General features: G+C 48.7%; 1 protein-coding gene across 1 annotated transcript in view; it reads right to left on the bottom strand.

The window, feature by feature from the left end:
- Window positions 1-2,263: 2,263 nt before the first annotated feature.
- DYNLRB1 (dynein, light chain, roadblock-type 1) overlaps window positions 2,264-15,751 on the bottom strand; it is a 17,676-nt gene continuing 4,188 nt past the window's right edge. Inside the window, exons 2-4 of the mRNA XM_010854875.1 lie at window positions 11,135-11,210; window positions 5,900-6,067; window positions 2,264-2,614 (exon numbers count right to left, since the gene is read on the bottom strand). Coding sequence (XP_010853177.1) covers window positions 2,571-2,614; window positions 5,900-6,067; window positions 11,135-11,210 — 288 coding nt within the window. The 3' untranslated portion in view covers window positions 2,264-2,570. The remainder of the gene's footprint in view (window positions 2,615-5,899; window positions 6,068-11,134; window positions 11,211-15,751) is intronic.

The raw sequence follows: 15,751 nt of genomic DNA, 5'->3' as shown, positions 1-15,751 counted from the left end.
GCCTGGAGAGTCCCAGGGATGGGGGAGCCTGGTGGGCTGCCATCTATGGGGTCGCACAGAGTCGGACACGACTGAAGTGACTTAGCAGCAGCAGCAGTACTTCGAAATGCACCCAAAAACTCAACAGATGGATGGATAGAGGGAGCAATGGCTGGTTATGTGATAAACACAGCAAAATGTTACTTGTAGCAATTATAGAATTAAATAGAGAATATAAAATTATTTCAACTTCTCTAAGAATATTCAGGACTTCCTTCATGGTCCAGTGGTTAAGAGTCTCTGCTCCCACTGCAGGAGGTGTGGGTTCGATCCCTGGTTGGGGAACTAAGATCCTGCATGCTGCTTCATGCAGTCAAAAAACAGTTTTTTCTTCCCCATAATGCTGGGAATAGAAACACCCTGTTATTTGGGCAAATATACTTCTGAAACCCAGAAGCCATGCTCCTCCAGTGTCAGTTTCTAACCTTAGCGGTTATTTTATTCCCGTACACTTACTACTTTTAAGTACAGAAAACACTAGGGTACTCGCATGTGTTATAGCATTATTTAGTGGAATGAATCCAAGGCAAGCTTCCCAGGTGGGTTCCACTGCCCAGGGGATTAGGAGGTGGAGCATCATTATGTTCATAGACCATCTGGTTTTCCACAAAGCCAGAGGGAGCCCAAACTTTCCTCGGAGCCTGGAGGGAAGTTTTATGATGGTGAATTTTAAGGCAAACAAGAGGGAGCGGTCGGGGAACTAAATGCAGGGAGGAGGGCCAGGTCCCCAAACCATTTCCAAACTCCTGCCCTGGAGCCAGACCTCCTATAATCCTGTAATAGAAACCTGACCTCCCCTCTGGGGTAATTTGTCAATCAGACCATCTTCCCCTGCTACTCTTTTTGAAGAAACTCAAGATAGAAGGACAGGAGAACCTTAGATTTGAATCCAAGTCTCAATAGCCTCTGAGAACAAAGACAATGGTGGTCACATTGCACTTCCTCTCGAGCCCTGATCAGTGTCGTCTGTGATCACTGCCTCCCGGCCCACAGTGACAGGGCGAGCACGCAGTGACTGCCCAGAGGATCAGGTGTGCTTGAAGATTTGGGGGAAAGTATTTAAAAGGATTATTCCTATACTAAGACAAACAGATTATGAAGTGCAAAGTTCTTATGATCTTCCACTAGAACAGATTTTGAAGAAATTTTGCTGAGCCCTTATAAACTACACCTCCAGGCTCCCAAGGGTACACTCCCCTGGGAGTGCTCTGTGAAGGAAACTTCACTGGAAAATTTAGCAAAGCATTTTTGTTGGATGGACACACACTGGAGATGGAGGTTACTGCTGGGGAAGGGAGCAGGACAAGGAGGGGGAAAGCTTTATAGTTGAAACCTTTTACTTCTGTCAGCCAGTGGTAGTCATCTTAGTCGTGTTTGACTCTCTGTGACCCCATGGGCGGTAGCCCACCATCCTTTGTAGATGGAATTCTCCAGGCAAGAATACTGGAGTGGGTTGCCATTCCCTTCTCTCAGGGGATCTTCCCCACCTAGGGATCCAACCCACGTCTCCTGCATTGCAGGGGGATTTTTATCATCTGAGCCACCAGGGAAGCCCTTTTCCTCTGTAACAAGAAACAAAGACAAAAACAAACCCTAACAAAAATACAGTTTCTGGAGGGAAAAACCCCAGAGTGCTGCTGGGTGACCAGTGGCCTACAGCTTGGCTTCATTGAGTGGTGAACGCACCCCCAACCCCATTCCGCGCCTTAAGGGAAGGCAGATGCTTACTCAGGGTGAGCACATGGGTGAACCAGACCACTTAGGATTTCTAGGGAAGGCAATATGGAAACAGCAGAGCTGCTGGAGTCAGAGGCCTGTGCTCCGTCCATGAGATCTCAGGCAAGCCATTCCAGAGAACCCAACTTCCTCACCGTTAAGATGCTGTACCACCCCATCTGCAGCAAACTCCAAAGGTGACATGGGCCACACCTGGCACTCAACAAATTTCGCTCTCCTTTCCCTAGTGAAGCGCAGTCGGAAAAAAAATCTTTCAAAACACTGATGGGCGTGGGAAACGATAAAAGGGATGGCGAGGGACAAGAGGCCCAGAAACCAGGACACCAGTTATAAACCGTGTCCGGCTCAGCAAGTGTGGCCACAGGTGCTGAAGGAGCACAGAGCACCCCCAGGCTGCGGGCGGCGCGGGTTCAGCCTCCAGACCATGTGATCACACAGGAAGCAAGACCTTTTCAACCCCGTGTTTAAAGACACACAGCCAGCCGGGTAAGCATTCTGGTTATTTTTAGTTAAAGAAAAACAGCCTTTTCCAAGGGCGACAAAGTCAGAAGGAAACGGGGCGTGGGCTTCTCACAAGCTCTTGCTCCAAAACCTGGACGTGATTCTCCTCCCGGAAAATCAGAGGCAGCTGGCCAGGAATGATGCTGGGGGGAGGGGCTGCAGCCCACCGGGTCACGGACCAGCCTGGGAGGGCTCCAACGTGCCTTCCACGTGCCCGTCAATGGACATGATTAACGCTATTATTCTTGAGGGGCATTAAATTAAGGAATGACGCAGGGAGCCAAGAAAGCAGCTTATTCAGTTGGATTCTGAATCACAATCAGGAAATAGTCTTTATCTGCAAGAGAGGAAACATGAGAAAAAGAATCACTAACTGTAAAATGGGAGAAAAACACACCACAAAGCCAACAAATCATTCAATCACCAACTGTAAAATGCTGGTGGGGTGAAGAGGGATAAAAAGCATCAATGCTCAGGCTGCTTGCTGTGGCTGGGGAAACAAGATGAACCCGCATGTTTCCTGTGCAGGCTTCTGCACACGCTATAGGGGAAGCAGGCTCCTTACCCTGCCCAGCAGTGGCGCTTGGCAGACCATCCTCATTTCTAATCTTCCCAGTACCAACAGGGAGGTAGGGTTATCAAGTTTTTTGCATTGGGAAATTCAGGTTCAGAGTTTAAATGAACTGCCTACAGTACTGGTTCTCCAACTACAGAGTGCTGGAATAACCTGGTGGGCTGTTTAAAACAACACAGATGGCCCCACTCCAAGGGCTTCGGACTCACTGGGCCTGGGGTCCGTGGGTCCGAAATGTAAAAATCTGCATTTTAACAAGCTCCAGGTGATGCTGATGCTCCAGGTCCTGGGAGAGCCACTTGTTTAAGGTTACCAGGACAGTTAGTATCCAAGATGGAATTCTAACCTCAACCCTGCTAGTCTTGGGTTAATGTCAGTTCTGTCACAACTTCAGTTGCTGGCCTTCCAGAACCTTCTGGACTAGAAAATTTCAAAGGCACCTGAGTTCCAGCTCTGGGGATTGAGCCAGTCAGAAGGAATGTCCATTATGAAATCATAGCAAGTCCAAGTCCTCTGGGGTGAGCCTGACTGCCTCTCATTTTACAGAAGAGGAAATGGGAGAAGCAGGGTGTTTAAACCTTGCCCACTTAATAATCACACTCAAACATTTACCAAGGCTTCCCTATGCTGGCTCTGGGTTGATCCCTTCTCAAACAGCATCTCAGTGAATCCTCGAATTACTCTATGAGGCAGGGACCAGTGTTTTCTTATTTTTACTACTGAGAACACTAAGGCTCAGAGAATTAAATGACTTGGCCAAGCCAAGGCTAATATGCCAGGTGGGAGAGCTGAGTTTGACTCAGGTGCTGGGCACCTCTGGTCTGCCTCTTGCTGAACACGTGAAAACCTTGGCCATGTCTGCTTTGTGTCTGTTCAGATTCAAGCCTAAACCTTGCTTCTTCCCTTGACGATGGACATCTCGGAAGGAGCAGCTATTATATGACCAAGTCTCATGGCTAAGCAATCTGTGTAAGTGAAAAATCACAAATAAAAATAGAAATAACAAGCTACCAACAAAACTAATGAATAGATACTATTAGCAATACCCATGTCTTTTCTTTCAAATAACCAGGCTCCACATTCAGTAACAGCACTCCAGTGCTTTGTGGGAAGTCGTGTGTTAAGGCTTGACTGCCCTGTTCCAAGCAGACATTCTTAGAAGCTTTAAGCCAGGAAATGCTGCTGTCTATGGAGAGTCTGGCGATTTGGAGACATCTGTCCTTGCTTCACACTGTGGGCTCCCAGGTGGGGCATGAGGTCTGCTCCCACTTGGAGGGTTGGCAGCCTGACTTTTAGGGGAGGGGAGGTTTGTCTGTAACCACGCAGCATGAAGTCTTGAGAGGGATTTGAGTTTAAATCTGATCTCAAGCTTTTCTGCTGACCTCGTGCCAACATATTCAACCAGATGAGGCATCTCCAAATACCAGAGCAGGACCGTCCCCTGCCAGACATTTTACAGAGATGGAAACAGGTTCGCTGGTGCTCTGTTATTTGCTTAAGGTTGGACTCATAAGAGGTGAAGCTGGGAAAATAGCTGGCATGCCCGCTGCGGTCTATTTTCTGACAGAATCAGAGACCTCATCATTGGTTGGCCTGAGACCCATTAGAGAATGATTATGTTGATAAACAATGTATGTACGTCTTTGGAATAAATGACTCTGAAGTTATTCTATGTTTTCACTTGTGACTGACCTGCTCTGTCCCCAGCCCTCTAGGGAGAGTCCCCAGGAGACCGGGGGCCCCCGTGACTGGCTCTATGGGCTCTCCTTCACAGCCTTCCAAACAGCTCCACTGGGCCTGGACAGGCCTGGGGACAGGAGTGGTGATGCTCTGCCACAAGGAGGGCCTGGCCCCTCTCAAATGACCTCAGAATTCTGCAGCCAGCCTCCTCGCCGCCTGTGTGGCAAGCCCAGGGCCAGTCACTGTGCCAGCCCTCCCCCTGCCCTCCTTCGTCCAGGCCCCCAATCACAATCCTATTACTGACTGCCTTGAAGAAACCTCCGCTCACTAAGTCCAGTCCAGACAGCTGAGTTTGGCGCCTGAGGCCTTCTAAATCGGACCATACACATCACCTCCCCTCCTTCCTACACACACATCCTGCTGCTCTAGACAGGCTGCACTGCAGCCACCTCCAACACCTCATGCACACTCACCTCGGGGCTCAGCCACCAAGGGGATGGTGAGAGAGGAGTAACTGCAAACAGTGCTGGAGGATCCGTCTACCACAGCAGGCCGTGCATGAGAGTGAAGTGGGGCAGGGCAGGTGGCCCTGCTGACCCCTCCTGTGGCCCCAGTGCTTAGGGGCACCTCCCAGGGTGAGCATCTCGTCACCCTGAGAACAGATGCTAAGACACAGTCCCCAGGTACTTCATGTGAAAACAAAGCAATCCCTTCCCATGCTGGAGGAAAGACTGTCTGCATGGGGACCACAGAAACAGGACTGTATTTAAGAAGTGGGCAAATTAATGTTTTTTTGTGTTTTTTTTTTTTTTTAGAATGAATGAGTGCATGGTGGTTTTGCCTCACACTTTGGTTTAGAATCACTGCATTCTTTTTTCTTTGGGCACAGCTCCAACTCCACCCCCCCAACTCCCACCCCACTCGCTTCCCCTTCACCTGGGCCCTCCTCTGGGTCCCCTTCACCTGTGCCCTCCTCTGGGAAGCCTTTGCTGACTGCCACAAGCAAGCCTAATCACGCCCTCCTCCATGTGCCCAAATGCTCCTTGAGTTCCCCCAAATCATGACTGAACCACACACACACACACACACACACACACACACACTTAGATGTCTATCTCCCCCATGACACCATAATTCCCTACTAGGGCCCAGAACCCAGGACAGGGTCTGCCTAGAGTCACTGTGAATGAGGACTTGCTGGGGATGCCAGCTGGGCCAGGCCAGCCGATGAGACACTCAAATCTGTGCCTTCTGCTCTCAGGCCTTTCTGTGGAACCCATGGACACACCCACACCCGAAGCCTTCCCGATAGCTACCAAGCATGGAGTGAGGGTCTGCTCTCAAGTGGGGGTGGGGAAGACCCCTTACCTGGTGCAACCATAATTTCATTTTTCTTGGAGCGAATTCGAAGGAAAGTGAGGTCATTCTGGGGGTCAATTTCGCGCACGGTGCTCCGGGCCTTCAAGATGAAGTTGTGCATGAGGTTGGCGTACTGTGTGGTGGTGGGATTGTCCATGGTGCTCTTGATGGGAATGCCTGCGGGGAGAGCAGAGACTGAGCAGAACCCTGGGAGTGCCTTTCTGCCCTGCTCCCAGCCCCACGCCCAGAAGTCCAGAGCCTAGACTGGCAGTTAACAGCCATCGCCCAGTGTTCACTGAGGACTTGACAGGCAAGTGCTGGGCACTTGAAGGATGCTAGCTCCAGTTCCCAGAAATGCTCTAAGGATGGTGTCACCATCTTTACTTGTCAACCAGGCAACAGAAACTCTGAGCAATGAGGTAGCCTGCTGAGGTCTCACAGCAGATGAACACAAGCAGTGGGGCCAGGATTCCAGTGAAGGCCTGCTGGCTTCACTGCTGGGCTCCCTTCACAGGGCCACATACTGACTGGTTTCCAGCAACAGAAGGATAGACTATCACTCATAACACTGAGAATATGAACAAAGAGAACAGTTCCTACCAATCTGTAAATACTGAGAAGTACAAGAAGGAAGGTCAGCCTGTGCCAAGACAGAACCATCACTAGTGTGTTGCTCCAGTTCCTAACAAGGAAGGCTTAGGCTCAGGCATAAACACACTGTCTACACACAAGACGGTGCCCCACGTTAAAGCCTGTTTCTCTGTCTGTACACACCCTTGTAAACAGCGTTGCTACTACTTTCAAAGAGCCCACAAGTGGCCATTCCACAGGGTTAATCATTCCCCTCTTGCTGGGGACTCAGGCTGCATTTTTTACTTAATCACCTCGTACTGAACAATATCCTGCACCAAGCCTTTTCTGTTTTGAGGACTGCTTCCTTGCGATGAACTATTAAATGGCCCGCCCTCACTGGACGGTACCTGTTGTCATGGAGGTGAGGAATGGGGCTTAGCTTGAGACACCTCAGGCCACAGCTAGGTCATCAGGTGCCTATGAATCACTGTAACACGTCAGCCAGAGGCTCCATCGATGGCCCCGAGTGCTCACAGTGCACAGGCTCTTGTTCCCAGCGTGGCCCAAGTCGCTCCCCACACACCAGTGGCTGGATTTCGGCTCTAGGACCCTGCCATCTGGCCTATAACTGACCAGCCAAAGGCACAGCCAAAGACAGTCAACTGCAGACCTACCCATGGGTGGCAAAGAAGCTGACCAAACCTTGTCTTATTATGGCACAGTGAGTGTAGGCAGAAGAGGGCATGGGAGCAAGAGAAGCTGTGAGTCAGAGGCTGCTCTGAGCCAAGTGGAGTCATGAGGACAGGTTGCAGTGATCACTTGCCTCTAAAGGAGAAGATGACCAGGTCACCAGGGCAGATGTTGTGTCCTGGGTGGCAACCAGGTGCCCACCAGGGCCCCACGAGGCCTCATTCAGTGGTGGAACCTTCCTCGGGACAGCAGTATAAGCAGTTGAGGGGATGACCAGTAGGAACTCTGAAGTCGAGGACCTGGGCTTCTCCCCTGGCTCTGCCCCTTCCTGGCTAGGTGACCTTACACAAGTGATCTAACCTAGGCCTCCACTTCCTTATCTGTAAAATAATGCCTGTGCTTCACCGTGCTGCTGGGAGGGCTAAATGTGTCTTAATTCATCTGGAAATATTGAGCAAAAGCATGCACAGGGTAGCACAGAGTAAGTGCTGATTTATTACTGACATTACCCATGCTATAAACCCCATCCCCAGGTAACCTGAGGGGCCAGTCTTGAGGCATGGCAAAGTCTGGGGGTGGGTGGGGGCAAAGCTCTTGGCTTTCTTTTTGTATTCCATCAGGCCACCTTCTCTCAGGCGCCTCTGCCTGGAACTGTCTTTCCCTTCCCTGCTCTCTCCTGACTCCCGCTGTCCCTCACGTCTCCCTCCACCCCCGGACATGGTCAGCGCCCCCATTCTATAGTCCCAGCACCGTGCCACTGTCCTGCAGGGCAGTTACTCGAGTCTGAGATCATGCCTGCACGGGAGTGATCCTGACGCCTGTCCCCAGCAGACTGGACGCTCCCGAAGGGCCAGAGGCAGATCTGATGTGCTCACCAGTGTCTTTGGGGAGACTGCATCAAATATTTATGACTGTTGTTAAAAAATGAGTAGACACAGGTGTGCTTTTAGTAGTTCAAATATACTGACATGAGTGTGATCACATGTCTACCAAGTGAGAAGGCGTGTAAGGGAGAAAAGAAACTAAGCTCTTGTTGGCTCACTGTAAAAACGAAAGAAAACATGGAGCCGGCAGGGTGGGAGCCGGGGGCAGGGACCAACATGGGGGACAGTTTCAAACAAGCACAAGAGAGAAGTCCAGACTCACAGGATGCCAGAGCTGGGAAGCACCTCAAAGACAGCCGAGTGAGTAGCTGGCCGACTGCAGGCCATGGCCTCCACAAACGGGGGCTGAGCGCCTGCAGTGATGGCTGGCGCCTCAAAGCCGTGATTTTGAATCTGGGGCTCAGATCTGTCAGGTTGTATAGCCAGGTCCGCCCACCAACCCCCCTCATCAATCAACAATTAAAACACATTAATAAAACTTAATAGGTATTTATTGAGAACCAACTTTGTGTCAGCATTACTGCGGGTGCTGGGGATACAGAAATGATCACAAGAGATAAAGCTCTGCCCTCAGGGATTTACACATTTGAGACTTTTATTTTGCCCTGTGTGGGTAGCAGCAGATGGCAGGGGTCTGGAGGGTACAAATAGGATGTTCCTTACATTCCATTCTTGGTTAAGTCTGCTTAAAGGTACATTTTTATTATGAAACATCATTTAAATCTGGCCAAGGGTGAGACATCACCAGGCAGTGGCAGGTGGTTGGTAAATGACTGGGACAAGAGCATGTCCTGATTTCAGGGGTGGGGAACAATCCCTCCGGGCTGAGCTGGTCAGGGAGGACATCCTGCTGGAAGAGGCAGCTGAACTGAATCACGGAGATGGAAAGCTCCAGAGGAGTATCAGAGATCCCTAATACAATCACCCTGACTGAACACCTCTAATGCAAGCCTTCAGAGGGGCTAAGGGCCCCCCAGAGCAGTGAGTTCTGACCACCTCCATCTGTGGCTGGGTGATCCAGGGCAGGTCAACCTGATTGCTCTCAGCTTCTGGTTTGTCATCTGAAAAATGGGCAAATGTCCCTACTTTGCAGAAATGTGTGAAATGTAAATGAGAATCTGAAGTGGGAGATCTATGAATGTACCACAAATTAAAAAACACACAGGGAATTTCCAGGTGGTCCAGTGGTTAGGACACTACACTTCCACTGCAGAGAGCATAGGTTCGATCCCTGGTCAGGGAACTAAGATCCTGCATGCTGTGTGGCTCGGCCATCAAAAAAACAAGCAAACAAATAGACGGATAAATAAATAAACACAAATGCAAGGATTTTTGACATTCATGTGGCATTTACTATACATCAGGCACTGTTCTAAAAGCTTCCCTCAGAAAAAGACAGTGTGGCTGTCCACATTTTACAGATGAGGAAACAAGCTGAGAGGCTAAGAGACTTGTCTAGGATCACATAGTTGATAAGAAAGTAGAGTCAGGATTCATGCCCAGGCAGTCTGGTTCCACATTCCGTATTCTTAGCTACTGCGCCATACTGCCACATTAGTATACAAAAAATAAGTGCTCATCAGTATCAAAAAGGTAAGAAGTTGGGGCTCTATTTTCCTAATGAAAAAGCTCAACTTTGGGGGCAGTTTTACACAAGAATGAAGGCTTGTGGTCTGGAATACTGGTGGAAGTCTAGGGGGTCCCAACTGGGGAGTCAGCCCCTGGGGCTGTTTCTCCCCAGCTGGGGTCAAAAATGTCTATTTACAGAAGAGTCTCATACCAAGTCTTCTGGGTCTTAGAGCAAGAAGCTCCTTGGAGCAAGGACCAAGGAAGCGGCTCGAGGCTGCTAGGTTCTGAAGAGGGGAAGGGAAAGCCCTGGCCACCCAGCTGATTAGTGGTGGACCTGAGACGCCTCCCATAGTGTCCTCAGGCTCCCCACCCCGCTGCCTCCTTTGAGTGCAGTGAGCACACGGTTTAATGAGAGCCTGACAAAGCTGGGGCACACATCCTACCTAGCTATGCGCTGGCTGGGGTCTGACGACTTGGAAAACAACATTCTAACTGAGGACACGCCACCTTCAATTTGTCACCCTTGGTGACTTTCATTCTGCTCTATTTAAGCAGGCACTGTTGAGAATTCTGCCGTTCCAAAATAAGGCCCAGAATGACAATGCAAATACACAGAGACTCTCGAGGCGCGTCAAACAAAGCCAAGTTGGCTGGATGCACTGCGTTAGAGAACGGGGCAGGGGGGCCCAGTTGGGTGACCCTGGACATAGCCTGGGACTGAGTCCAGCAGCCACTCTCTGGTCCTTCATGGAACCCTGTGGGAGAAAGAGCCCAAGTGCGCCCGGACAGACTTGGGATGAAATCTTGGCTCCATAATGGCAGGAAAATGGAATTTCTAGACTCACTTTTCTCCACTGGAAAATGGAGACAACAGAGCCGCTTCAAGGAATGACAGAAACGATCTGTCTGTGAAGCACCAGCCCGTGGCCTGGCAGAGAACAGGTGTGTGATAATATCGGTCTCCTTCTTCATCACGTCTACTGCGGTTTGGGAAAAATTAGCATCTGTACACTTTAACAGTTGTTGAAATAATGTTCCAGAAGAGGAAGGAAAACTATAGGCCCAAAGCAGTTGACAGCAGTGAGAGACAGCAAAAGAGAAGCAGAGACAACATAAACGGGGGATGGAGAATGAACACGGGACTTGAGCTAAAAAGTCTGTGTATGTAAACCACGGAGCAAAATCAAAACCCCGAACAGAAACTCATGAGTAAACAGACGCAAGAGAGTGACAACTATAATTATGACCAAGAGAAAAGGCACTGGACAAGGGCTGACTGAAGAAGTGTGGCACTCTGAAAAGAATGACGTGTCAGGAGAGTGGGGTAGGGAGGATTTTTCCTTTTTTTAAATTTAGAATTCTAGTAATAGTGCTCGGAAACTGGAGGTGATTTAAAAAATAAATAAATAAAAGGATGAGAACTAGATCAGGTACATGAGAGGTTTAGTAAAAAGCAACTGTTATGCCGTGTTAGGCTCTTTTCTGGGGGCCGGCCTGCACTCAGCTCATGGCTGGAAGGAGGGTGTACCTTCTGTGTTTACCACGATGATTCCCTGCACGCCCTTCTGGCTCTGGAGTCGCTTCAGGGTCTCCTCCACCTCTGCCTGCCAGAGAGAATAAGACCAAGGTTAGAGCGGTCAGGAAGCCTGGATCAACTCCCTTGTACCCCCAGCAGATGAATCACACTTCCCAACAACAGACAGGTAACACCCAGGCACGTGGCACCTCCTGCAAGCTCCCCGGGACTACCTAGAACAGCCCCGAGGCCACCACCAGCATCAAAACCAACACATTCCCGGTGTGGGGCGGGGCTGCTCCCTCTGCCCACCAGGGGCTCTCTGCCCCCCACTTAGGGAGCAGAACTCAAATACTATTCCCAGGAGTATAGGCACATCCATGACTCAGCTATTTGGTACAGCTGGGGGACAAACCAGAGGAAACTCATGATTTGAAAAATTCCAAATGGAGGTGTCTAACAGGAAGGAGATACACTGTCATTTGTCACCCGGAGGTGGTCTGGGTGGGCTACTCTGGCACATGCGACTTGTAAACCGAGTGGACAATCAGACTGTGAGTCCTCACCTCACCAGGCAAGACCTTCTCCGTAATTACTCCCATCTCTTCCACCCTTCCCTCCACTCTCCACCTGTATGTCCGTATCTCCCTGCCTCCACAGCTTTTACCAAACAAGGCCTCTTCTTCGCTGAAATCCAACAAATTCTTCAGGATCATCTTAGATATCACGTCCTCCACGAAGCCTTTACTGATTCCAATGCAGTGGCCTTTGGCCATTTCCAACGGACTCCCTGAACTCTTGACTGTATCTCTCTGGGAATCAGTAGGTGCTGTTTGACTTAAAGTCTCTCTAATGGTCTGCAGAGCAGGGGCTCAATGAACAACTGTTAAACTGAACTAGGCCTAACTCCCCCTGTGGATGGAAACTGGCCTTCAAGTGTGTTTGTTCTCAGGAGGTCCCTTCTAGACCCATCCAGAATCTAGTGCAAAGCTCCTCACAGGCTGAGGGTCAGACACAGAGGCTCTGTTCACCAAGAGAGTGGTACCCCGCCCTCACAGGCTGATGAGCTGGCCCAGAGGAGGAGCTTCTCAACAGAGGATGGAGACAGCACAAAGAAAGATTGTTTTTCTAGTAGGCCCGAGCCTCACAATCCAGTCACTGCCACCCACTCTCCACTGACGTGTGAATACTCTCAGATGCTGAAGGAAGGGCAAACAAGTTCCTCCTACAAAATGGCAAAGAGCCGGACGCCTCTGTAATCTGGAGCCTTGGTAAAAGGACACGGCTAGCTATGTGGACTGAAAGTACAATGCAGTGGGTTGTGCGTGGATGAGATCTTAATTCATTCATCGGACTTTCACTGAGCTCCGACCACACGCTATTCTGGAGAGGAGTGATAAAGTATTATATGATAGTGGTCAATACTACACAGCACTCAACCTGACCTGGTAACCCTCCTGGAAATTCATCCTAAGGAAACGATCAGAGAAAACTAAGGGCAAGATGTTTGCTGCAGTGACACCTTCAATAACAAAAAGCAGGAAGAGCCAAAACTGCCCAACATTTAGGGAAAACATCAAGGGGATTACGAATGTCCATTCACAGGAATGTAACACATTAACAATGGTGACCAAAATATTTATAACACCTTAAAAAGAAAGTACTTGGGAAATGGTATCCACATGAAAACAAGAAGAGGGCTAGAAGGATCATGAATGAAATAAAAAGCCACACCAAGAGTAGAGAATTATAGATAAGGTTTTCTTTTTTTTTTTAACAGCCTCTTTTACTCTACTATATTATTTTTATTTAAAAACATTTTTTAACCCATCTCTCTGTGTATCCAAGAGATCACAGATCTCTGACTTGGGACTATAGAGCTCTGACATTCTCAACATTGTAAGAATAAGAATACATAAGAATAACTAGGATGGCAGTTTAGGACATTTCAATCAACGTGCAATCAAACTAGGGATGGGGAAAGCTAAAGATGGAAGAATTGAAGTCCAAAATACCCCTAGAGGTTGGAAAGTGAGGCTGAAATGAAAAAGATGAAATTTTGTAAGACAAGTTAATCATCAATAACTGTATGGGAATCTTCTATGTGTCAGATGTTGTTTGAGGTCTAGGGGTGTTGTGCTGGACAAAATACAACAAAAACCCTGTCCTCATGAAGCTGATTTTGGGGGTGGAGTGGGGGGAGGGAATCGGACATTAAGCAAAAGCATAAATAAAATACAAATGTCAGATTCAGTAGGGATGGGGGATCTGGAAAGCAAGGGGCTGATGGCAATTTTAAACAAGGTGGTCAGAGAAGGCCTCATTAAGGTGATAGTTGAGTAGAGACCTGAAAGGAAACAAAGGAGCTAACCAGGTGGATTTCCAGGGAGAGTGTTCCAGAAAAAATGCAAAGGGGCCACTGTGGCTGAGGGCAGTGAGTGGCAGGCAGCCAGAGGAGAGGGAGGCAGGATCAGACAAGATTTCAGTGGTGTTGTAGACCAGAGTGATGACTTTGGTTTTTAAAGGCAGGGGGTGTGAGGAGCTGCTAGCAGGTTCCGGGTGAGCAATGACATGATCTGTTTCATAAGGATGTCCTGGCTGCTGTGTGGAGAACGGACTGCAGGGGGCAAGCACAGCCCGCCTGAGCCCGGCCTGGCTTGGTGAGTGCAGCTTCTTCTGAAAGCAGGCAACCTCCTCTCCCTTACTCACCACTAGATGTAACTAACTCCCAAGTCTCTGGACTCCGCTCATGAGCCTCCTGTGGGAGGCCTGCTCTGGACACCTGCCCCTCTTCTAGGTACCCAAGGCACCCTGACTCCACGGCACGTATCAGCAATGAGTGTAACCGTCTGTTCTGCTTATCTCCTCCTGCTGTTGCTGCTAAGTCGCTTCAGTCGTGTCCGACTCTGTGCAACCCCATAGACAGCAGCCCACAAGGCTCCCCTTTCCCTGGGATTCTCCAGGCAAGAGTACTGGAGTGGGGTGCCATTGCCTTCTCCGATCTCTTCCTCCAGACCCAAGGAAACCTGGGAGCAGGAACCCAGCCTTTGTAATCCCAGTACCTGGTACAGCTCAACAGATACTGGAGGAACAAATAAAAACCATTTCCTCAACTGTGTTTTACAAAATCAACCTTTTTAAGTATAGTACCCTGGGCTTACAGTACCCAGCATGATGACTGAGGGTTTATATGATCCTAAATTTAATGAGACCCAATCACTGAGATCTAGCTGCTTAAAAGGTAAACATGCTTACCAAGAAAGAGAGGACACACAAGTATACCTGACCTACTCAGTATCTGCTACAGGTCAGATATTAGGATGAATGTCTTCAGACACATCTCATCTGAACCTTCCATGGTTAGTATGAGATCCATTTTACAAGGAGGAAACCAAGGTTCAGAAAGGAGAAGCATTTTGCCCAAGGACACACAGCAGGTCAAGAGAAGAGTTGAATACGCCACTAACCACAAATGAAGACGTCCCCATCCTCACGAGTTCAGATTTTGGTACAAGAGACTTTCAAAAACAAGTGGCAATATTCTTGCAGCGTACAGGGACGGGGGAGGGGGGCCGGGGTGGGCAGGGGGATGTTTCTTGGATGAGTGTGGTCAGGAACACCCGAGGATGTAATCCTTAAGCCAAGAACTAAACGATGGGAAAGAAAAGTACTCCAGAAAGCAGCATGAAAACTAACACAGTGAAATCGGAAGCAGTTCGGCACGTTCGAGGAGTAGAGAATCGGTGTTGGAAGGTTTGATTCTCTGCTAATCTGACAGGCAAAACCCAAATAACAGAAAGTCAACCTTTCTTTAATTTTTAAGAATTATCAGCGAGGGGACTCCCTGATGGTCCAGTGGTTAAGAATCTGCCTTGCAATGCAGGCGATGTGAGTTTGATCCTCAGACAGGGAACTAAGATCCCACGTGCCATGGAACCATGACTATTACGCCCCCTGGCCTGGAGAGTCTGTGCCCTGCAACGAAGTTCCCACATGCCACAACTAAGACCCAACACAGCCAAATAAATAAATATATGTTAAAAGAAAAAAAAAAAAGAATTATCAATGAGGCTGGTTAAAAAAAAAAAAACAAAACAAAACTTATCAGTGAAGTTAAGCTAGAATTTGACTGTCTGCATCTCTCCTTTTTCAAGTCTTTTGCTTTTTCTACTAATTTTATTGATTTTCAAAAACTCTTAAGTTAGAAATTTTAGATTTCTGCCCATCATATAAATTACACTTCTCCCACTTTTCTAATTTAAGTTTACATTGTTTTTCAATAATCAGAGGTTCTGAATTTTTAAGTAATCAAACTTAATAAAAACTTTTCCCTGGAAGACTAGAGAATTCATTTCTCCAACCTGACCACAGCTAGTAGGGTGGGGTTAGGCCTGGGGGAGTGGGGGTCATGAGGTCTACAGGAGGCAGTAGGCACCTGCCTTCAGGAGAAACTGCTTAAAACAAATGTCAGGTTCAGCCCTGAAGGAGCTACGAGACAGCAAAAGAGACACTGATATACAGAACAGTCTTATGGACTCTGTGGGAGAGGGAGAGGGTGGGAAGATTTGGGAGAATGGCATTGAAACATGTATAATATCATGTATGAAACGAGTTGCCAGTCCAGGTTCA

The sequence above is a fragment of the Bison bison genome, unplaced genomic scaffold, assembly GCF_000754665.1.
Source record: "Bison bison bison isolate TAMUID 2011002044 unplaced genomic scaffold, Bison_UMD1.0 scf7180017864352, whole genome shotgun sequence".
Classification (NCBI taxonomy): Eukaryota; Metazoa; Chordata; class Mammalia; order Artiodactyla; family Bovidae; genus Bison; species Bison bison.
This window is presented reverse-complemented; position numbering and strand designations above follow the sequence as displayed.